We start from the raw sequence: 19,148 nt of genomic DNA, 5'->3' as shown, positions 1-19,148 counted from the left end.
TCGTCCCCGTTGACGTCCGTCTCCCGCCCCCCCCAACCCCCGCCCCGGACCGTAAGCTTGTCGTGGGGAGGGACCGGGCCTGCCCGGCGGTATGGCGCGGTCTCCCGAGCGCTTAGCACGGCGTCGGGCAGTCGAACGAATGAACCGTCCTCTCCCCGGTACCTAGTACGGTGCCCCGCGCGCGGTAAGCGCCCGGCGGATGCGACCGAGCGATGGAACGAGCGGAACGGGACCTTTCGCCCCGGCCGGCTCTGGGGAGCTCCGATTCTGAGCGGCGACCCGCGAGATCGGCCTGGAAATCGGAACGCGGGTTGAGGGGGGGGGGGGGGAGGGGCGGAGGCCTTCTCGGCCCGCCGATCGGTCACGTCCGTTGAGCGCCTACCGGGTGCCGAGCTCCGTACTAGACGCCCGGGGGAGTCCGAGCTTAGCGTCTAGAGGGGGACGCCGACACCGCTACAGATAAACGGACGGGCGGAGGTGGACGGGCGGCGCCCGGGGGCCGGGGGAGGGAGGCGCGGCGCGGCGCGGCGGGAGGAGCCCGGGCTCGGGAGTCGGGGGTCACGGGTTCGGATCCCGGCCCCTCGTCGGCCGAGTGACCGCGGGCGAGTCGCCTCACTTCTCCGGGCCTCAGCGACCTCGTCTGCCAGACGGGGATCGAGACCGCGAGCCCCGTCTGGGACGGCCCGACGGCCCCGCGTCTCCCCCGGCGCTCGGGACGGTGCCCTGCGCGGAGTAGGCGCTCGACGGGCGCCGACGTTATTGCGAGGGACGGGAGCGGGGAGACGCAGAAGGGAGCGGGGGACGGGGGACGGCGGGGCTTAACCGGGGAGGGCCTCTCGGAGGGGACGGGCCGTCGGTAGGGCTTCGAAGCGAGGGAGGGCCGTCGTCTCCTCGGCACCCCGGGGATCGGGATGATGGCGTCCTCCCGGGGCTTCCCGTCTAGAGGGGGAGATTGCAAACCCCTGAACGGTCCTGCCCGTCTCTCTCTCTCTCTCTCTCTCGCAGTTGGTGATGGAGTACTGCCTGGGCTCAGCCTCCGACCTGTTAGAAGGTAAGACGGAGGACGCCGCTCCTCGCTTCCCGTCGCGCCGCGCCCGAGGGTCTCCTCCGGAGGATCGGCGGGGAGGGGCGCCCGAGGCTCTCCCCCGTGAATCCGTGGGGACTCCGCCGACCGGAGGCGGACGTCTCCCCCTCCCCACCGTCGGGCACCGGGCCGGGCTCGGTGGGTGGCCCCTCTCGGCCGGAGGGGCCGCGCGCTACGGTCCGTCCGTCCGGGACCCCCCCCCCCCCCCCCCCCCGGATAGCGTCGGCGGAGAGGAGGCGCGGCGGAGCGGCCGGAGCCCGGACCCGGGGGGCGGGAGGTCGCGGGCTCCGGCCCCGGCCCCGCCGCCCGCCCGCCCGCCCGCCCGGGCGGGTCACTCGACTTCTCCGGGCCTCGGTCCCCTCCTCTGGAAAACGGGGGGGGGGCGGGACCGCGAGCCCCACGGGGGACGGAGACCGCGTCCGACCGGCGCCCGGCACGTGACGGCAGAGCCGACGGCGAGGGGCTTCTGCCCGAGGCCGGGTCGGACGGGCGGTCTCGGGGAGCGGGGGAGCGGGGACCGGACGGTTCTGTCGACAGACGATCCGAGCGGCGGGACGAGCCGCGGGTCGGAGCGCGGGGAGACGCAGGAGGCGGGGAGGCCGGCGAGGGGGCGGATGCGGCGGTGAGAAGAAGAGCGACCGCGCGAAGCGCTTCCCGCGGCCGGGCGCCGTCCCAGGCACCGGGGCGGACGCGCCCGGACCGGGTCGGACACGGACCCCGTCCCCCGGCGGGCCCGCGCCTCCGACCCCCGCTTTCCCGACGAGGTCACTGAGGCCCGGAGAGGCGAGGTGACCCGCCCGAGGTCGCGCGGAGACGGCTGGCGGAGAGGGGATCGGAACCCGGGACCTGCCGACGCCCGGGCCCGGGCTGTCGCCGCCCCGCCGTGCCCCTTTACGGTCCAGGCGGGGAAGAGGAGCGGTCGGGTCAGCACGGGAGCGGTCCGGATAGGGGGGCGAGGGGGGGATCTCGGGGATCCGAGGTAGAGCCCGACGGGCTTCGCCGACGGTGCCGAGGTGACGGCCCGGCGAGGCCGGGGGGGACGGCGGCGGGGGAGGCAAATGGAGGGCGGGGCGTGCGGGGGAGGGCGAGGGGTTCCGTCGAATCCGAGGCGTCGGCGGGACGTCCGGGCGGAGACGTCCCGGGGGCCGGGGGAGACGCGAGGCGGCAGGGGAGGGGAGGGGTCGGGGCCGGAGACGGAGATCCGGGGAGCGTCCGCGTCGAGACGCTCATCGGGGCCGGGGGAGCGGACGGGTCCTCCGGGGGACCGGGTGGAGACGGAGAACGGGAGGGGAGCCGGAACCGAGCCTCGGGGGACCCCCGGGGTTAGGGGGCGGGAGGCGGAGGGGGAGCCCGCGGAAAAGCCCGAGGACGAGCGGTCGGAGACGGGGGAGGGGAGCCCCGGGGGGGGGGGGGGGGGACGGTGTCGGCGAATCCGAGGTTGGATGAGGTTTCCCGGGGGAGGGGAGGGCCTCGCGGGGGAGACGTGACCCGAGCGCCGCTCGGAAGATCGGGGGGGGGGGGGGGGGGGGTGTCCGGCGTAGACGACGGGGAGGGGGCTCCGGGCCGGGGGAGGACGAGGGAGAGGGGTCCGCGGAGAGGCGGGCGAGATCGGGGCCCGGCGGGCGAGCCGGCGCCGGAGGAGGCCCGCGCTCTTTCGGCCGCGTTCGCTGAGCTCTTGCTACGACGACGTCGGCATCCGTCAGGCGCTTACCGGGCGCGGGGCGCCGTTCCAAGCGCCGGGGGAGATACGGGGCGACGAGGTCGTCCCGCGGGAGGCTCGCGGCCCTCGGCCCCGTTTTCCGGACGAGGGAACCGAGGCGCAGAGATGCCAGGTGACTCGCCCGCGGTCGCGCGGCCGACGGGGGGCCCGGGTCGCGCGCAGGGCGCCACGGGGCGTCGGGCAGAGGACGGCGCGACGGTGGGCCGACGCGGTCCCCGCCCCACACCGGGCGATCTCGAATCTCCCCCGGCCCCCGCCCGAATCCTTCCGCTTCCGGAAGCGCGTCTGCCGACTCCGTTGGACCGTCCTCTCCCCCGCGCCTCCGCCGGGGCCCCGCGCGCAGTGGACGCTCAGCGAATCCCGTCGGCCGACGGATCGGTTCTCGGGCGGCGCCGTCTCCGCGGCCCGCGGGTTCGATTTTAGGTCCTGTGCTTTTTCTCCACCCCCCCCCCCCCGCCCCCCGGTGATCTCTTTAAGGGTCCGATCTCCCCAGTGGATCGTGAGCCCCTCGAGAGTACGGCGCTCTATAATAATACTACTGATGATACCGAAGGCACCTGCTTAGCGCTCACCACGTGCCGAGCACCGTTCTAAACGCCGGGGGGGCGGGGGGGGGATACGAGGCGATCGGGTCGTCCCGCGTGGGGCTCGCGGTCTTCGTCCCCGTTTCCCGGACGAGGTCGCCGAGGCCCAGGGAAGCGAAGTGACTCGCCCGAAGTCACCCGGCTGACGGGCGGCGGAGCCGGGATTGGAACCCGCGACCCCCGACTCCCCGGCCCCGGCCCTTTCCGCCGAGCCGCGCCGCTTCTCGCGTGCCCGTCGGCTCTCCGAGGTACCCGCTTCGGATGCGTCCGTCGGTCGGCGACCCGGGCGGTAGGATAGCGCGTCTCGTGCCGTCGAGCGGTCCCCGGACCCGTGGCGACGCCACGGGCCCGTCTCCGGATCCGCCCCGGCGCTCAGGACGGCGCCCTGCACGTCGTAAGCGCTCAACGGATACCGACGCTATCGTCGTCGTCGTCCTCGTCTCTCCCGGGAACGCCCCGCCTCCGTCCGCCACGGTGCCGGTGGCGGATCCGGAGGCTCTTCCCGGGAAAGGTCCGGAGGCGGTTGACCGGGGCCGACCTGAGTCTCCGCCCCGGACTCTCTCCCGGGCCGCCGCCGCCCGGCGCGGGGGCGGTCGGGACCGGTAGCCGACGGGCTGCCCCTCGCCGGCCGCCGGCCGAGCCGGGGACGGAACGGACGGGCCCCGGCTCCGCTCTCCCTCCCGTAGCCGAGAGCGGGAGAGGCCCGGAAACCCTCCGGGCGAGAGGGAGCAGGATGTGAGTTTGATCATCGTTGATTATCGCCTGAATATCATTTCAAATCCTACCCCAGATATAACAACCGTTTCAGACGTCCCGGGAGCCAGAAGAATCCCTACCGTCTTCTGTCCGCGTAACCTCGGGCGGCCCTCCCTTGAATCCCCCCCCCCCCCCCCCCCGCCTCCCTTCTTTCCCCAGCTCTCTAGACCCGAACCGGAAGTCCGTTGGGTCCCGTTCCGACGGGCGTCGCGCGACAGTAATAGTAACGATCGTAACGACGCCGGTGTCTGCTCAGCGCCTACCGTCGTGCCGAGCACCGTTCCACGCGCCGGGGTAGACGCGGGGGAATGGGGCCGTCCCACGCGGGGCTCACGGTCCCAGTCCCCGTTTTCCAGACGAGGTCAGCGAGGCGCCGAGAAGCGAAGTGACTCGCCCGGGGTCACCCGGCCGACAGGTGGCCGAGCCGGGACTCCAACCCGTGACCTCCGACCCCGAAGCCCGGGCTCTCTCCGCTGAGCCCCGCCGCTTCCCTCTTGGCGCGAGAGAGAAAACCGGGTCAGAGCACCCGACCTTCTCTCGACTCCGCCTTGCCGCGTAGAAATCTTTCGCCCGTTGGCCGAGCTGAGGAACGGTGAAAACCCGCCGTCGGAAGGGATCGCCGCGGAGGGTTCCGGAGCCCGGGCGGGTGGTTTCCGCCGGCTCGGAAAGACGCCCCGGCCGTTGGCGGCGACGGACGGAACGAGCGGCCCCGGGCCGGACTCCGCCCCGCGCTCGGCCCGGTCGCGGGTCGACGACGACGCCGGCGTCGGTTAAGCGCTCGCGCCGCTCTGAGCCCCGGGGGAGGTCCGGGGTCGTCGGGCCGTCCCACGGGAGGCTCCCGGTCGATCCCCGTTTCACAGAGGAGGTCACCGAGGCGGGGAGGAGTGAAGCGACTCGCCCGCGGTCACGCGGCCGACGGGCGGAGGGGCCGGGAGTCGAACCCGTGCCCTCCGGCCCCGAAGCCCGGGCTCTCTCCGCCGAGCCGCGCCGCTTCCCGTACCGGTAACGGAAGCGGCCGCTACCGTCCTCGTCACGGTACCCGTCGAGCGCCCGGCGCCGGGGGAGGCGCGGGTCCGTCGGGCCGGGCGCGGTCCCCGCCCGAGTCCGCGTCGGGGGCAGCGCCCGGCCCGAGATCCGGGGCGGAGGAAGGGCGCGAGGTCGCGGGAGAGCCGTCGGACCCGTCCCGTCTCTCGTTTCTGTCTCCTCAGTTCATAAGAGGCCGCTTCGGGAAGTGGAGATAGCCGCCATCGCGCACGGCGCCTTGCAGGGGCTGGCCTACCTGCACTCTCGTACTCTGATCCACCGGTAAGGCGACGGAGCGGGGTCCGGACGGCCCGCCCGGCTCCTTCCGGCCCCGTCCCCGTTCCGGCGGGAGACGGCGGGGCGGCCCGGGGGGGGGGGGCGGGGGGCGGCGGGCCGGCCCGGCGGACCCCCGGCCCGGCCTCTCTCGGCCGGAGAACGATCCGGGGCCGTCCGTTGAGCGCCCGCCGCGTGCCGGGCGCCGTCCCTCTACGGGGCTCACGGTCTCGATCTAAATAGAATCCCCGATTCCGTTCGGTCGCCCTCGACTCTGTCCGTCGCCGCGGTTCCCGTCCGCCCGTCTCCCCCGATCGGGCCGCGAGCCCGTCGTCCGAGGGCGGGGACCGGCTCTCTCCGTCGCCGACCTGTCCCTTCCAAGCGCTCCGTCCGGCGGCCCGCGCGTAGCAAGCTGCTCAGCGAACGCCGTCGAGCGAATCAGTCCCCGCCGTACGGATGGGGCAGCCGGGGCCCGGGGAAGCCGAGTGAGTCGCCCGGGGTCGCCCGGCGGACGGGCGGCGGAGCCGGGCTCGGACCCCGCGACCTCCGGCCTGTCGGCGGGGGACGTCCCGCCGGACGCCCCCGGGACCCCTCGCTCCGACCGCCGCCGGCGGCCGGCGGCTCCCGGACCCGGTCGATCTCGGACCCGCGGCCCGCGGGCCGTCGGCGGGCCGTCGGCGGGCCTCGCGGCCGTCGGGGTCGCCCGCCCGTTCGAGGGTCGACCGACCGACGTCGGTACCCGTTGAGCGCTCGCTACGTGCAGAGCGCCGTCCTCGGCCGCCGGGGCAGATCCGGGGTCGTCGGGTCGTCCCGCGGCGAGGCTCCCGGTCTTCGTCCCCGTTGTGCGGATGAGGTCGCCGAGGCCCGGAGAAGCGGAGCCGGTCGCCCGCGGTCGCCCGGCCGCCGGGCGGCGGAGCCGGGATTCGGACCCCCGACCCCCGACCCGCCCGGCGCACGGCGAGGGCCTGACGGACACCCGACGCCGCGGCCGTCGTCGTCGAGGGGCCCCGATCGAGGCGACTCTCCTTAAGGAGCGACCCGACCCGCTCGCGTCCGCCGCGGCGCCCGGCGCGCGGCGGGGGCTCGCCGGACGCCGGACGCCGGCGGCGAGGGGCCCCCATCGAGGCGGTCGCCGAGGAGCCGCGCGATCCGCTCGTATCCGCCCCGGCGCTAGGCGCCTAGCGGGGGCTTAACGGACCCCTCGGTTGCCGTCTCGTCGTTACGGCCGTCCTGACCTTCCGACCGTGAGCCGTGGGTGCCGGCTCCGCCCCCGGCCCTCCGGGTGACGCTCCCTTCGTTCTCCCGCCGTGCCGACCGCCCGCCCCGCCCGCCCGCGGGTCGGAACGCGGACGCCCGTCTCGTCCTCCTTCCTTCCGCAGGGACATTAAAGCCGGAAACATCCTGCTGACGGAGCCCGGCCAGGTGAAGCTGGCCGATTTCGGATCCGCCTCCGTAGCTTCTCCCGCCAACTCTTTCGTGGGGACGCCGTATTGGTACGTACGGCGGGGAAAGTGGGATTTTCACGAAACGGGAACGGCGACGAGGCGGGGGCCCGGTTTAAGGGAGACGGACGCGCGCGGGCACGCGAACCCTCTCGCGCCGCAGAGACGTCTGTGCCGAGAGGGAGCCCGGGCCCGGGAGTCCGGGGTCGTGGGTTCCGATCCCGGTTCCGCCTCCCGGCGGCCCGGCGGCTCCGGGCGGGCCGTTCCGCCCCTCCGGGCCCCGGCGACCCCGTCCGCGAAACGGGCGTGGAGACCGGGAGCTCGCCTCCCCCCCACCGCCCGTTCGTCCGTCCGGGCGTATTCGTCCAGCGCTTAACGCCGCGCGGAGCGCCGTGCCGGCCGCTCGGAGAGTACCGGCCGGCAAGGGACGGGGGCGACCCCCGCCCGGCGACGGGCTCACGGTCCAGGAGGGGGAGACGGACGACGGGACGGGCGGACGGGCGGACGGGCGGCGGCGAGCCGGATTCGCGGAATCGGAGACGACGGCGGCGGCGTTGGCCGAGCGCCTACTCCGCGCCGGGCACCGTCCCGGGCGCCGGGGGAGACACGGGGCCGTCGGGCCGTCCCCCGCGGGGCTCCCGGCCCGATCCCCGTCTCGCGGACGGGGTCGCCGAGGCCCGGAGAAGCGAAGCGACCGGCCCCCGCTCGCCCGGCCGACGGGCGGCGGCGCCGGGATTCGAACCCCCGACCCCCGACTCCGAACCGCCCGGGCCCTCTCCGCCGAGCCCGTCGTCGATAAAACGGGGTGGCGAGACTGACGCCTACAAATATGCGCCAGCGGTGGGGGGGAGGGGGAGGGCGCGCTCCGGGAAGGCCTCCCGGGGGGCGGGGGCCCTCGGTAGGGCGCGGAAGGGGGGGAAGAGAGCGAGTTCGGCGGCCGGGGGGGGGAGGGCGCTTCCGGTCGGAGGGAGGACGCGGGCCGGCGGGGGGGGGGGTCGGCGGCGGGCCGGGCGAGGAGGAGGCCCGGCGGGGGGGTTAAATCAATCCCGGCGCTCGGGACGGTACCCGGCACGTGGCGAGCGCCCGACAGGTACCGTCGTCACGATCGTTCTCATTTCCCCCGCCCCGGGTCCGGGATCCCGCCCCCCAGGAGGCGCCCCCGGCGCCGGGCCCGGCGGCGGCCCCGGGGAGGGGGTCGGCCCGCGCCCGGAGGCGGGGCCCCGGGCCGGCGCTCCCCGGCCCGAGACGCGCGACCGGTGCGTTTTCTCGGTCAGGATGGCTCCGGAGGTCATCTTGGCCATGGACGAGGGGCAGTACGACGGGAAAGTGGACGTCTGGTCTCTCGGGATCACGTGCATCGAGTTGGGTGAGTAGAGAGAGGCGGCCACGTTCCGGCGGCGGGTCCGCCGGCGCTCCCGATCGATGGCTCGCTTCGCGTTCGCTTCTCGGGGGCGGCACGCGCTCACGCGCTCCATTCCCCCCGGCCCCCCCCCCCCCCCCCCCCCCATTTTCTTATTTTGGCCGTACCGTGGAATCGACAGGTGGAAGGCGGCCGTTCGGTCGCTCGACCGTCCGGCCGGCGGTACTTATCGGGCGCTTACCGCGCGCGGCGCGCCGTACCGAACGGGCAGATCGGCAACAGATAGGGAGGGCGCGTTTATCGTCGCGACGGTTGACGACGTGGTACCCGCCGAGCGCTTGCCGCGGCCCAGACGCCGTGCCGAGCGCCGGGGCGAGCGAACCGGGGCGGACGCGGTCCGCGTCCCACGCGGGGCTCACGGTCTCAAACCCCGCGCGAGAGACGGGGGCGCCGAGGGACGGAGCCGGGATCGGAACCCGTGACCTCGGACCCCCGAGCCCGGGTTCCTTCCACCGAGCCACGCCGCCTCCCCCGCTTCCCCCAGGCGCCCGCCGCGCGACGGAGGGAGACGGGCAGGGCCTCAGCCGGGCGCCCGGTACGGGGCTGCGCGTCCGGTAAGCGCTCGGTCGATAAGCGGCGCGGCTCGGTGGGGAGATCCCGGGCTCGGGAGACCGAGGCCGCGGGTTCTAACGCCGCCTCTGCCCGGGCGAGTCACTTCGCTTCTCTGGGCCTCGGTCGCCTCATCTGTAAAACGGGGGCGAAGACCGCGAGCCCCACGTGGGACGGCCCGACGGCCCCGCGCCTCCCTCCCCCGGCGCTCGGGACGGTGCCCGGCGCGCGGCGAGCGCCCGACGGGCGTTTTCGGGAGGGCGTCCTCGAGCGCCGGGGGCGGCGACCGCCCCCGCCGGCGGTCGGATCGCGCCGTCCGGGCGCCCGGTACGCCGCTCCGCACGCGGTAAGCGCTCGGCGCGTGCGATCCGACCGCGGATGACGACGGGGAGTCGGGCGAAGCGGCCCGGCCCGGCGGAGAGCGCGCCGGCCCGGGAGTCAGAAGGACCCGGGTCCGGATCCCGGCCCCGCCGCTCGCCCGCCGGGCGACCTCGGGCGGGTCGCTTCGCTCCCCCGGGCCTCGGCGCGCTCGTCCGGAAGACCGGGACGGAGACCGGGGGCCCCCCGCGGGACGGGGGCCGTGCCCGTCGTGGTCCCCCGGTACCTACCTGACCCCTTCGCGACGGCATCCGTCAGGCGCTCGCTGTGCGCAAAGCACCGTTCTGAGCGCCGGGGGGGGGGGGGGGGGGGGATAGAAGGCGATCAGACCGTCCCACGTCTCCAGCCCCGTTTTCCAGACGAGGTGAGCGAGGCCCAGAGATGGGAAGCGACCCGCCCGAAGCCGCCCGGCTGACGAGCGGCGGGGCCGGGATTCGGACCCGTGACCGCGGCTCCCGGACCCGGGCTCCTCCCACTGAGCCGCCGCCGCCGCTTCCCCGCCGCCCGGTACGTCGGCTGGCACGCGGTGAGCGCTTCGACGCCGTTTAAAAATAAAAGAAAGGGAAAGGTGGCCCGTGCCCCCGTCGCCCCCGACCCGTAAAATGGGGATCGAGACCCCGGGCCCCACGTGGGACGGGGACCGGGTCCGCCCCGCTCGGCTCCCGTCTCCCCCGGGCCCGGGGCCCGGCCCGCGCCGGGCGCCCGACACGCGCCGTCGTGAGAATTTCTACGGAGCCGTCCCGCCCCGGACGCGGAGTGAAGACGCGGCGCGCGGCGGACCGGGGGGGGACTCGTGAGGTCCCGCGTGTCCCCGGGGTGGCGCGGACCCCGGGCTCCGCCGGAACGGTTCCTTCCCGAGCGCTCAATTCTCTGCACGCGGCGGCCGCCCCGTAAATCCTGGCGGTCGACTTCGGGTTGGGCGTGCAGAGAGATCCCCTCCTCCCTCTCCCGTGTATTCGGATCCGTCCCCTTCGAGTCCCTCCCGCTACGAGACGGACGATTCCTCTCCCCCCCCCGCTTCGAGACCTCATCGGAGGCCCGTGTCCTCCGAGAAGCCTTCCCTGACTGCGCCCCCCCCCCCGCCCCCCCTCCCGCTCCCTTCTGCGTCGCCCGGACCCCCTTCCTTCGTCCTCCCTCTCGTCCCCCCGGCGCGTACGGACGCATCGGCCGCGTATTCGTCTCTCCGTTGATTTTTTCGTATCGACGTCTGTCTCCCCCACCCCGATTAGACCGCGAGCCCGTCGGCGGGCAGGGATGGTCCCTCTCCGTTGCCGAATCGTTCATCCGTTCGGCGCTATCCATCGAGCGAGCGCTTACCCCGTGCGGGGCGCCGGACCGGGCGCCCGGGACGAACGGGCCGGCCCCAGATAGGGACGGCCCCCGCCGTCCGACGGGCCCGCGGTCCGATCGGGGGCGGGACGGGCGGACGGGGACGGTGGCGGTCGAGAGAGCCGAGGGGAAGGACGTCTCGTAAGGAGGGCGGCGACCGAGCGGAATCGAGGCGACGGACGGTCCGGCGACCGAACGAATAGGGCGACGGAGATGGGTGCGGTCGGGCGGACGAGCACGGTGCCGTGGGGGAGGGGGAGGGGGGTGGGAGGGGCGGGGGGAGATGGGGGGAGAAGAGGGTTCGGCCGCGGAGAGGCGAAGGGGGGGCGCGGCAGAGGGAGCGGAGGGAGAAGGGGAGCTCGGTCCGGGAGGGCCTCTCGGAGGAGGTGAGCCTTAAGTGGGGTTCCGAAGAGGGGAAGGGAACGGGTCCGGCGGAGGCGAGGAGGGAGGGCGGCCCGGGACCGCGGGGGGACGCGGCCCGGGGGGTCGACGGCGGGACGGGCGAGACCGGGGGACGGCGAGGAGGCGGGCGGCGGAGGGAGAGGGGGGAGGAGAGGTAGGAAGGGGCGAGGGGACGGAGAGCCTCGAAGCCCAGAGTGAGGAGTTCTCGTCCGGAGCGGAGGTCGACGGGCGACCCCCGGAGTCGTTTGAGAAGGGGAGTGACGCGCCCGGATCGTCTCCGCGGGAAGACGAGCCGGGCGGCGGAGCGGAGGACAGACCGGAGCGGGGCGAGAGGGGAGGAAGGGGGGCCGGAGAGAAGGCCGGCACGGCAGTCTAGCCGGGGTACGCCGAGAGCCCGTGGCGGTAAGGTAGCCGTCCGGGCGGAGAGGACAGGGCGGATCTCGGCGACATCGCGGAGGCGAGACCGGCGGGTCTCGGCGACGGATGGGACGCGTGGGGCGGACGAGAGAGCCGAGTCGAGGACGACGCCGAGGTCGCGGGCCCGAGAGGCGGGAGGGACGGTCGCGCCGTCCGCGGCGATAGGGAAGTCCGGGAGAGGACCGGGCTCGGGGGGGAAGACGGGGAGCTCGGTCTCGCCCGCGTCGGGTTTCAGGCGGCGGGCCGACGTCCGGGCGGAGACGTCCCGGAGGCGGGAGGCGACGCGAGCCCGGAGGGAGGGGGGGAGGACGGGGGCGGAGACGGAGATCCGCGCGTCGTCCGCGTAGAGACGGCGGCCGAAGCCGCGAGGGCGGACGAGTCCGCCGAGGCAGCGGGCGCGGGCGGAGGACGGAAGGGGGCCGGGAACCGACCCCCGAGGGACCCCGACGGTGGAAGGACGGGAGGGGGAGGAGGCGCCGGCGCAGGAGGCCGAGGAGGACCGGCCGGAGAGGCGAGAGGAGGACCGGGAGAGGACGGAGTCCGCGAAGCCGAGGCGAGATGAGGCGTGGGGGGGGGGGGACGGTCGACGGTCGACGGCGTCAGAGGCGGCCGAGGGGTCGAGGAGGACCGGAATGGAGTGGGAGCCGTCGGCCCCGGCGAGGAGGGGGTCGCGGGCGACCTCCGAGGGGGCGGGCTCGGCAGAGCGGAGGGGACGGAGGCCGGGTCGGAGGGGGTCCGGGAGAGGATGGGAGTTGAGGAGTTACTAAGCGGCGACCGTAGACGACCCGTTCTAGGATCTTGGCGAGGAAGGGCGGCAGGGAGACGGGGCGACGACCGGAGGGGGAGGCGGGGTGGAGAGCGGGTCTTTTTAGGACGGGGGAGACGTGGGCGTGTCCGAAGGCGGCGGGGAAGGAGCCGTCGGAGATGGAGCGGTTAAGAGTAGAAGTCAAGGAAGGGGGGAGGGCAGGGGCGAGGGTTTTAACGAGGCGAGAGGGAATGGGGTCCGAGGCGCGGGCGGAGGGGGTGGCGCCCGCGAGGAGGGAGGAGATCTCCTCCGAGGATACCGCGGGGGAGGATGGGAAAGTAGGGGAGAGGGGCGGCGGGGGGGGGAGGGGAGAGGCGGAGGGGTGACTCTGGGGAGCTCAGACCCGATCGCGTTGATCTTCCTGAGGAGACAGGTGGCCGGATCGTTGGGGGCCAGAGGTGGGGGCGGGGGAGGAACGGGGGCCCGAGGAGCGAGTTGAAGGTCCGGAACGGTCGGCGGGGGCGACGGGCGTGGGTGTCGATGAGGGAGGGGAAGAGGCTTTGCCTGGCGGGGGAGAGGGCGGAGTTAAGGCGGCGGAGGACCAGTCGTCCGTTCCGCGCGCCCGGCACGGCGCCGTGCGCGTCGTAAGCGCCCGGTAGGTACTGTCGAATGAACGGATGAGTAGACCGTGAGCTCCCCGTGGGGAGGGAATGCGTCCGTCCGCTCTTTCGCTCGTTCGGTCGCGTCGACCGAGCGCTCGCGACGTGCGGAGCACCGGACCGAGCGCCCGGGACGGACGGTTCGGCCGCGGACGGAGACGGTCCCCGCCCGACGACGGGCTCGCGGTCCGATCGGGGGAGGCGGACGGACGGACGGAGACGGGACGGCGGCGGCGCGATGAATGGAACGGAGGGGACGGGCGCCTCGTCGACGGAATGGGTCGGGTCGTAGGAATACGTGCCGATGACCACGGCGCCGTTCTCGTCCTCTCCCGGGCCCTTACTGCGGGGCTCTGCGCAACGTGAGCGCCCATTAAATAGCGTCGATCGGACGAACGAAGCGCTCGGTCACGGTGACCGTGTCCGTTAAGCGCTTAGCATGCGGCGGGCGCCGCGGGGGCGCAGGGTGATCGGGTGGCGCCCCCCCCCCCCCCCGTGGGGCTCGCGGTCTTCGGCCCCGTTCGACAGACGAGGGAACCGAGGCACGGAAAAGTGAAGCGACTCGCCCGGGGTCACGCGGCCCCGCCGGGATCGGAACCCGTGACCTCTGACCCCCGGGGCCCGCGCTCTAGCCGCCGAGCCACGCCGCCCCTCGTCCGACGACGGTAGCCGTCGAGCGCCCCCCCCCCCCCCCCCAGACCCCTTGATATCGGCGCTACTGCTTGATAGCCGCCCCGCCCTCGGCCCCAGAACGCTCAGCGAGCGTGTCTGCGAGCGATCTGTCGGTCTTTTTGGCGTCCGTCCGCCCGCCCGCCCCCCTAGACCGTAGGCTCGTCCCGGGCGGGGGACGCGTCCGCCGACCCCGTCGGATCGCCCTCTCCCGAGCGCCGCACCCCCGGGAGAGAGACGGGGCCGTGAGATCGGACGCGGTCCCTCGTCCCACGCGGGAGAGGACGGGGAGACCGGGGCCCGGGGCGGAGGGGGGCGAGGCGACTCGCCCGGGGCGGCGGAGGCGGGGTCGGACCGGGCCTCGACGCTCCTCCTCCTTCTCTTCCCAGCGGAACGGAAGCCCCCCCTCTTCAACATGAACGCGATGAGTGCCTTATATCACATAGCCCAGAACGATTCCCCGACGCTGCAGTCCGACGAATGGTAAGACGGCCGCGAGGCTCCCCCTCCGGGAATCCCGCCGCCGGGAAGATCCCGTCCGCCGGGCGTCTCGGGCGCCGCCGGCCCCCGGCGGGTCGCACGTTCGTCCCGCGGAGGCGGGCGCGGGGCCCCGGCGGGAGGACGGCCCCGCGCCCGCCGACCCGTCGTTCCCGCGACCTCGCCCCTCCTCGGCCGCGGAGGCGGCGGGGAGATCCCCCCCGCCGCTCGGGGGAGGACGTCCGGGGACGTCGGCCGTCGGGGCCGCGAGGGGCACGGAGGAGACGATCCGTCGGAGATACGGGGCGGGGGGGATGACCGGCCACACCTAGGAGCGATCAGGGTCGTTCGGTCGTATCTCTGAAGCGCTTACCGCGCGCGGGGCGCTGCGCTCGGCGTTCGGGAGAGTTGGGCGCGGCAAGAGAGAGGGAGCGTCCCCGGCCGCGGAGAGCTCGGCGTCTAGATTCGCGGGAGGGACGACGGCGGGGGCGTTGGTTAAGCGCTCGCTGCGTGCCGGGCGCCGTGCTGCTAACGATGACGATGTCGGTTAGGCGCTCGCTATGTGCCGAGCGGCGTCCCGAGCGCCGGGGGAGATACGGGGTCGGCGGGTCGGCCCGCGGGAGGCTCCCGGCCGATCCCCGTTTGACGGACGGGGGAACCGAGGCGCGGAGAAGGGAGGCGACCGGCCCGGGGTCACCCGGCCGCCGAGCGCTCACGAGGCGCGGAGCGCCGTACCGGGCGCCGGGGAGGGGGCGGCGACGACGGAGCCGGCGGATCCGCACCCGGGCCGCGGCGAGCCGGCCCCCCTCGCGGGCCTCGTCGCCGCTCCCGGGATCCGCCGGCGGGAGTCGCCGAGCGCTTACCGCGTGCCGAGCGCTGTACCGGCTGCCCGGGGGGGGGGGGGGGGGGGGGGTGGGGGGGTCCAGCGGCGACCCGACGGGCGGACGCGTTCCCTCCCCGCCCGTGGTGAGGCGACGTCCTCGTCGCCCTCCTTGCGGCTCCTGGGCCGTTTCGGCCCTCGGCCGTAATAACGACGTCGCTGTCCGTCAGGCGCTTACCGTGCGCGGAGCGCCGGGGGAGATGCGGGGTCATCGGGTCGCCCCGAGTGAGGCCCCCGGTTAATCCCCGTCCGACAGATGAGGGAACCGAGGCCCGGAGAAGCGAAGCGACTCGCCCCCGGTCGCGCAGCTGACGAGCGGCTGGCTACGTCTCAGACGCCGTCCTAAGCCCCGGGGTGGGTGGAGGCCGATTCGTCCGCGCGGCCCTATCGATGGAGCGCTCCCGCGCTGTCCCGAACGCCCGGGAGAGTCCCGCGCGACGAGAAGCGGCGACGGGCTCACGGCCGGGGGGCGGGGGGGCGGCCCCCGGCCCCCGCGGGGCCGCGGTCCGGGTAGGCGGGGGGGCGGCCGTTCCATCCCCGTTTCGGGGAATCCGAGGCCCGGAGAGGTGGAGCCGGCGGCCGAGGCGGGATCGGAGCCCGGGCCCCCGCCGCCTCCGCCGGCCCGCGCCGCTCCTCCCCTCCCGTCCGGTCGTATTCGTTGAGCGCTTCCTGCGCGCCGAGCGCCGTGCCGAGCGCTCGGAAAGTACGGCCGGGCACCGGACGGAGACGATCCCTGCCCCGATCGCCGTCCGATCGCCCTTAGGTCACCTGAGCGATCCCACTCCCCGACCCCCGCCCGGTAGCCCCGAAACCACGACCTCCGACTGCCGTCGGCGCAGCCTCGATCCCGTTATTCCCGAGACGCGGGCCTCCCGGGCCGCTCCCTCCCCGCGAGGACGCGGCGACGGGAGGTGCCCGCCGGCGAAGGGTCGAGGGGGATCCTCCGGGCGGGAAGGCGGCCCTCGGAAAACCGCCGACCCGGGGCGAGGCCGGCCCCCCCCCGGGGGCGACGATCCCGCGGGACGGCGGCCTCCCGGCCCGGCCCGGAGGAACGCCTCTCCGACGGAGGGCGGCGGCGCGCCGGAACGTCCCTTCCCGTGGCGGCGGAACCGGAGACCTCTCGGGGCCTTCCTCTTCTCCGGCCCGGCCCGAGACCCGACCCCTCCGCGCGGCGCCGTCGGAGGCGGTCGCGGCTCCCCCCGACCCGAGGCTCCTCCCGCGCCGAGGGGTCGAAGGGATCGACCCCGGCAGCGGTCCGTCTCCGCCCGGAGTCGGCGCCGCAGAGGAGGGGCGGACGGGTGGGGGCCCCGCCCTTCCGAGACAGCGGAGTCGCCGCGGGGCCGTCGGGAATCGGCGGGCACCGCCGAGCCCCCGGTCTCATCTCCTCTTGGAATGTCTTTGCGTGTACAGGACGGACTCCTTTAGAGGATTCGTCGATTACTGCTTGCGGAAGATACCTCACGAGCGACCGGCGTCGGTGGATCTCTTACGGGTAACGTCTCCCTGTCTCCCACCGATATTTGAAGGGGGGCGGGGGGGGTCCCAGGGGAAGCGTCGATCGCGGCAGAGCGGGTCGGGTCGGCCGTCCGGCCCGGGGGGCCGCGCGACCGAATGGCGGCCGTCACGGCGGCCGGTGAGCGCCCGCGGGCGGCGGGGCGGGTGGAAGGCGACGGGGTCGGACGCGGTCCCCGGCCCGCGTCTTAACCCCCGTTCCGCGACGGCGTCGGTCGGGCGCCCGCCGTGCGCCGAGCGGCGGTCCGGGCGCCGGGGAGGATAAGGGGCCGTCGGGTCGTCCCCCGCGGGGCTCGCCGGCTTCGTCCCCGTTTTACAGGTGAGGGAACTGAGGCCCGGAGGGGCCCAGCGACCGGCCCGCGGTCGCCCGGCCGGCGGGCGGCGGAGCCGGCGTTCGAGCCCGTGACCTCGGAGTCCCCGGCCGGGGCTCTTGCCGCCGAGCCGCGCGACCCGCCCGGGGTCGCCCCGGAGGCGGGTGGCGGAGCCGGGATTAGAACCCGGGGCCTCCTTTCCGGGCCCCGGGCCGCCGAGCCGGGGGGGTCCAGGGGCGGGACACTCGAGTTCTCGTCCCGCTTATCCCTCGGGCCTCATCTCTGACCTCGGGCGAGAGAGGAGCGGCGGCGTCCGGTGGCGAGAGGCCGGGCTCGGGCGTCGGGGGCCGCGGGTCCCGCCGCCGGCCCCGCCGCTCGTCCGCCGTGGGACCTCGGGCGAGCCGCTTCGCTTCTCCGGACCTCAGCGACCTCGTCTGCCAAATGGGGACGGAGACCCCGCGATCGCCTCGTATCCGATCCGGCGCTCAGAGCGGTGCTCGACACCCGGCGAGCGCTTGACGGACGCCGTTGTCATCCTTCGGACCTCAGTTCCCCCGTCTGGAAAACGGGGGCGAAGCCCGGGAGCCCCACGGGGGACGACCCGGTGACCCCGGATCCCCCCCCGGCGCTCAGGACGGCGCTCGGCACGGAGCGGGCGCTTAACGGATCCCGCCGTTATCGTTGTTGTTAGAACGGTGCTCGGCACCCGGTAAGCGCTTAACGGATCCCGACGTCATCGTCACCGTCCCGCCCTGCCCCTCGTCGGCCTTGTGACCGCGGGCGAGTCGCTTCGCTCCTCCGTGCCTCGGCGACCTCGTCCGGAGAGTGGGGATTAACCGGGAGCCTCGCGTGGGCCGACCTCATTCCCCGGTATCTCCCCCGGCGCTCAGAACGGGGCTCGGCACGGAGCGGGCGCTTAACAGATCCCGACGGGACCGCTATCCGTCATCTGTGTCATCTATTATTACCGTCCGTTATCATCTAATCTTCCCGGGCCTCGGTTTCCTCCCCTGTAGAAGCGGGGCGAGGACGACGGCGAGCTCCTCAGTCCGGTGCTTGCTCGTTTTGATTTCTCTTAAGCTTCTCCGCCCCGGGCCGTGAGCCGGCCGGGGGGCGGGAGCACGTCCGCCGACTCGGTCCCGGCGTCCTCTCCGAGCGGCTCGACGGGCCGACGGGCGGGCGGGCCGGTGACGGACAGAGGAGGCCGGACGCGGTGCCCGGCCCGGGCGGGGCGGGGCGACGGCGGCCCGGAGACGCGAAGTGACCCGCCCGAGGTCACGCGGCAGACGAGCCGTCCGTCTCGCCCTCCGGGCCGTGAGCCTGTTACGGGCGGGGAAGGCGCCCCGCCGATTCTCCTGCCGAGCGCTCGTCACGGTGCTCTGCCCACGCCGAGCGCTCGGTAGATACCACCGGTGACGGCGATCATCGAGCGCTCGCCGAGCGCGGAGCGCCGTGCTGGGCGCCTGGGAAGCCGGTAGCGGAGAAGCGGCGCGGCTCAGCGGGGAGAGCCCCGGCTTGGGAGTCGGAGGTCGCGGGGTCCGATTCCGGCCCCGCCGCCCGTCTGCTGCGTGACCTCGGGCGAGTCGCTTCGCTTCTCTGGGCCTCGGTCACCTCACCCGCCAGAATGGGGATTAAGAACCGTGAGCCCCACGTGAGACCACCTGATTCTCCGGTATCCCCCCCGGCGCCAAGAACAGTGCTCCGCCCGTAGCGCTCAACGAATACCGTGATTGTCATTGTCGCCGTGTCCCGGACTCCTCCCGAGCGCTCAGTTCAGCGCTCCGCACAAGCCGAGCGCTCGGTAAATGCCACGGACGACGGTGATGTGCCGGACTCCCCCCAGGCGCTCGGGACGGCGCCCGGCACACGCCGGGCGCCCGGTCACCGCCGCGGGTGACGATGATGTGCCGGCCTCCTCCCAGGCGCTCGGTACGGTGTTCCGGACACGCTAAGCGCCCGGTCAACGCCGCGGGCGACGACGATGCCCCGCGCGTCTTAAGCACTCGGTAGAAGCCGTCGATCGATGGATCGATAGCCGTGACGAGAAGAACGGTGACGGCGATGGCGTTGGTTGAGCGCTCGCTACGTGCCGAGCACCGTTTTAGTAACGATGGTGACGGTGCGTGTTCAGCGCTCACGCTGTGCCGAGCACCGCTCTGAGCGCCGGAGTGCGGATGCGAGGCGATCAGGCCGTCCCCTCCGGGGCTCCCGGTCTTGGTCCCCGTTTTGCAGATGAGGGAACCGGGGCCCAGAGGAGCCAAGCGGCTCGCCCGAAGTCACGCGGCTGACGGGCGGCGGGGCCGGGATTCGAACCCGCGACCTCCGGCCCCTCGCCACTGGGCCACCCTGCCCCCCGAGCGGCGGGGGCCGCGTCCGACCCGGGAAACCCGTGTTTCCGTAGCAGGAGCTTGGTCGGTGCCCTCGTGGTTCATCCGTCCGTTCAGTCGTATCTACCGGGCGCTTGCTGCGCGCGGAGCGCCGCGCCGGCAGCCGGAGAACGGCGACGCCCGCCCCGTGG

At 74.5% G+C, this 19,148-nt stretch overlaps 1 protein-coding gene across 7 annotated transcripts in view; it reads left to right on the top strand.

Moving 5' to 3' along the window:
- The window catches only part of TAOK3 (TAO kinase 3), a 107,610-nt gene that overhangs the window by 35,665 nt on the left and 52,797 nt on the right, over window positions 1-19,148 (top strand). For 6 of the 7 annotated variants that reach the window (XM_029053437.2, XM_029053420.2, XM_029053428.2 and 3 more), the window contains 6 exons: window positions 1,006-1,051; window positions 5,353-5,449; window positions 6,820-6,933; window positions 8,157-8,248; window positions 13,840-13,933; window positions 16,218-16,299. In XM_029053437.2, coding sequence (XP_028909270.1) covers window positions 1,012-1,051; window positions 5,353-5,449; window positions 6,820-6,933; window positions 8,157-8,248; window positions 13,840-13,933; window positions 16,218-16,299 — 519 coding nt within the window. In that variant the 5' untranslated portion in view covers window positions 1,006-1,011. The remainder of the gene's footprint in view (window positions 1-1,005; window positions 1,052-5,352; window positions 5,450-6,819; window positions 6,934-8,156; window positions 8,249-13,839; window positions 13,934-16,217; window positions 16,300-19,148) is intronic. The other variant, XM_039910110.1, reaches the window with a different exon arrangement.

Source organism: Ornithorhynchus anatinus, chromosome 2 (genome assembly GCF_004115215.2).
Source record: "Ornithorhynchus anatinus isolate Pmale09 chromosome 2, mOrnAna1.pri.v4, whole genome shotgun sequence".
NCBI lineage: Eukaryota > Metazoa > Chordata > Mammalia > Monotremata > Ornithorhynchidae > Ornithorhynchus > Ornithorhynchus anatinus.
The sequence above is the reverse complement of the archived record's forward strand: the minus strand, read 5'-3'. Positions and strand labels throughout refer to the sequence as shown.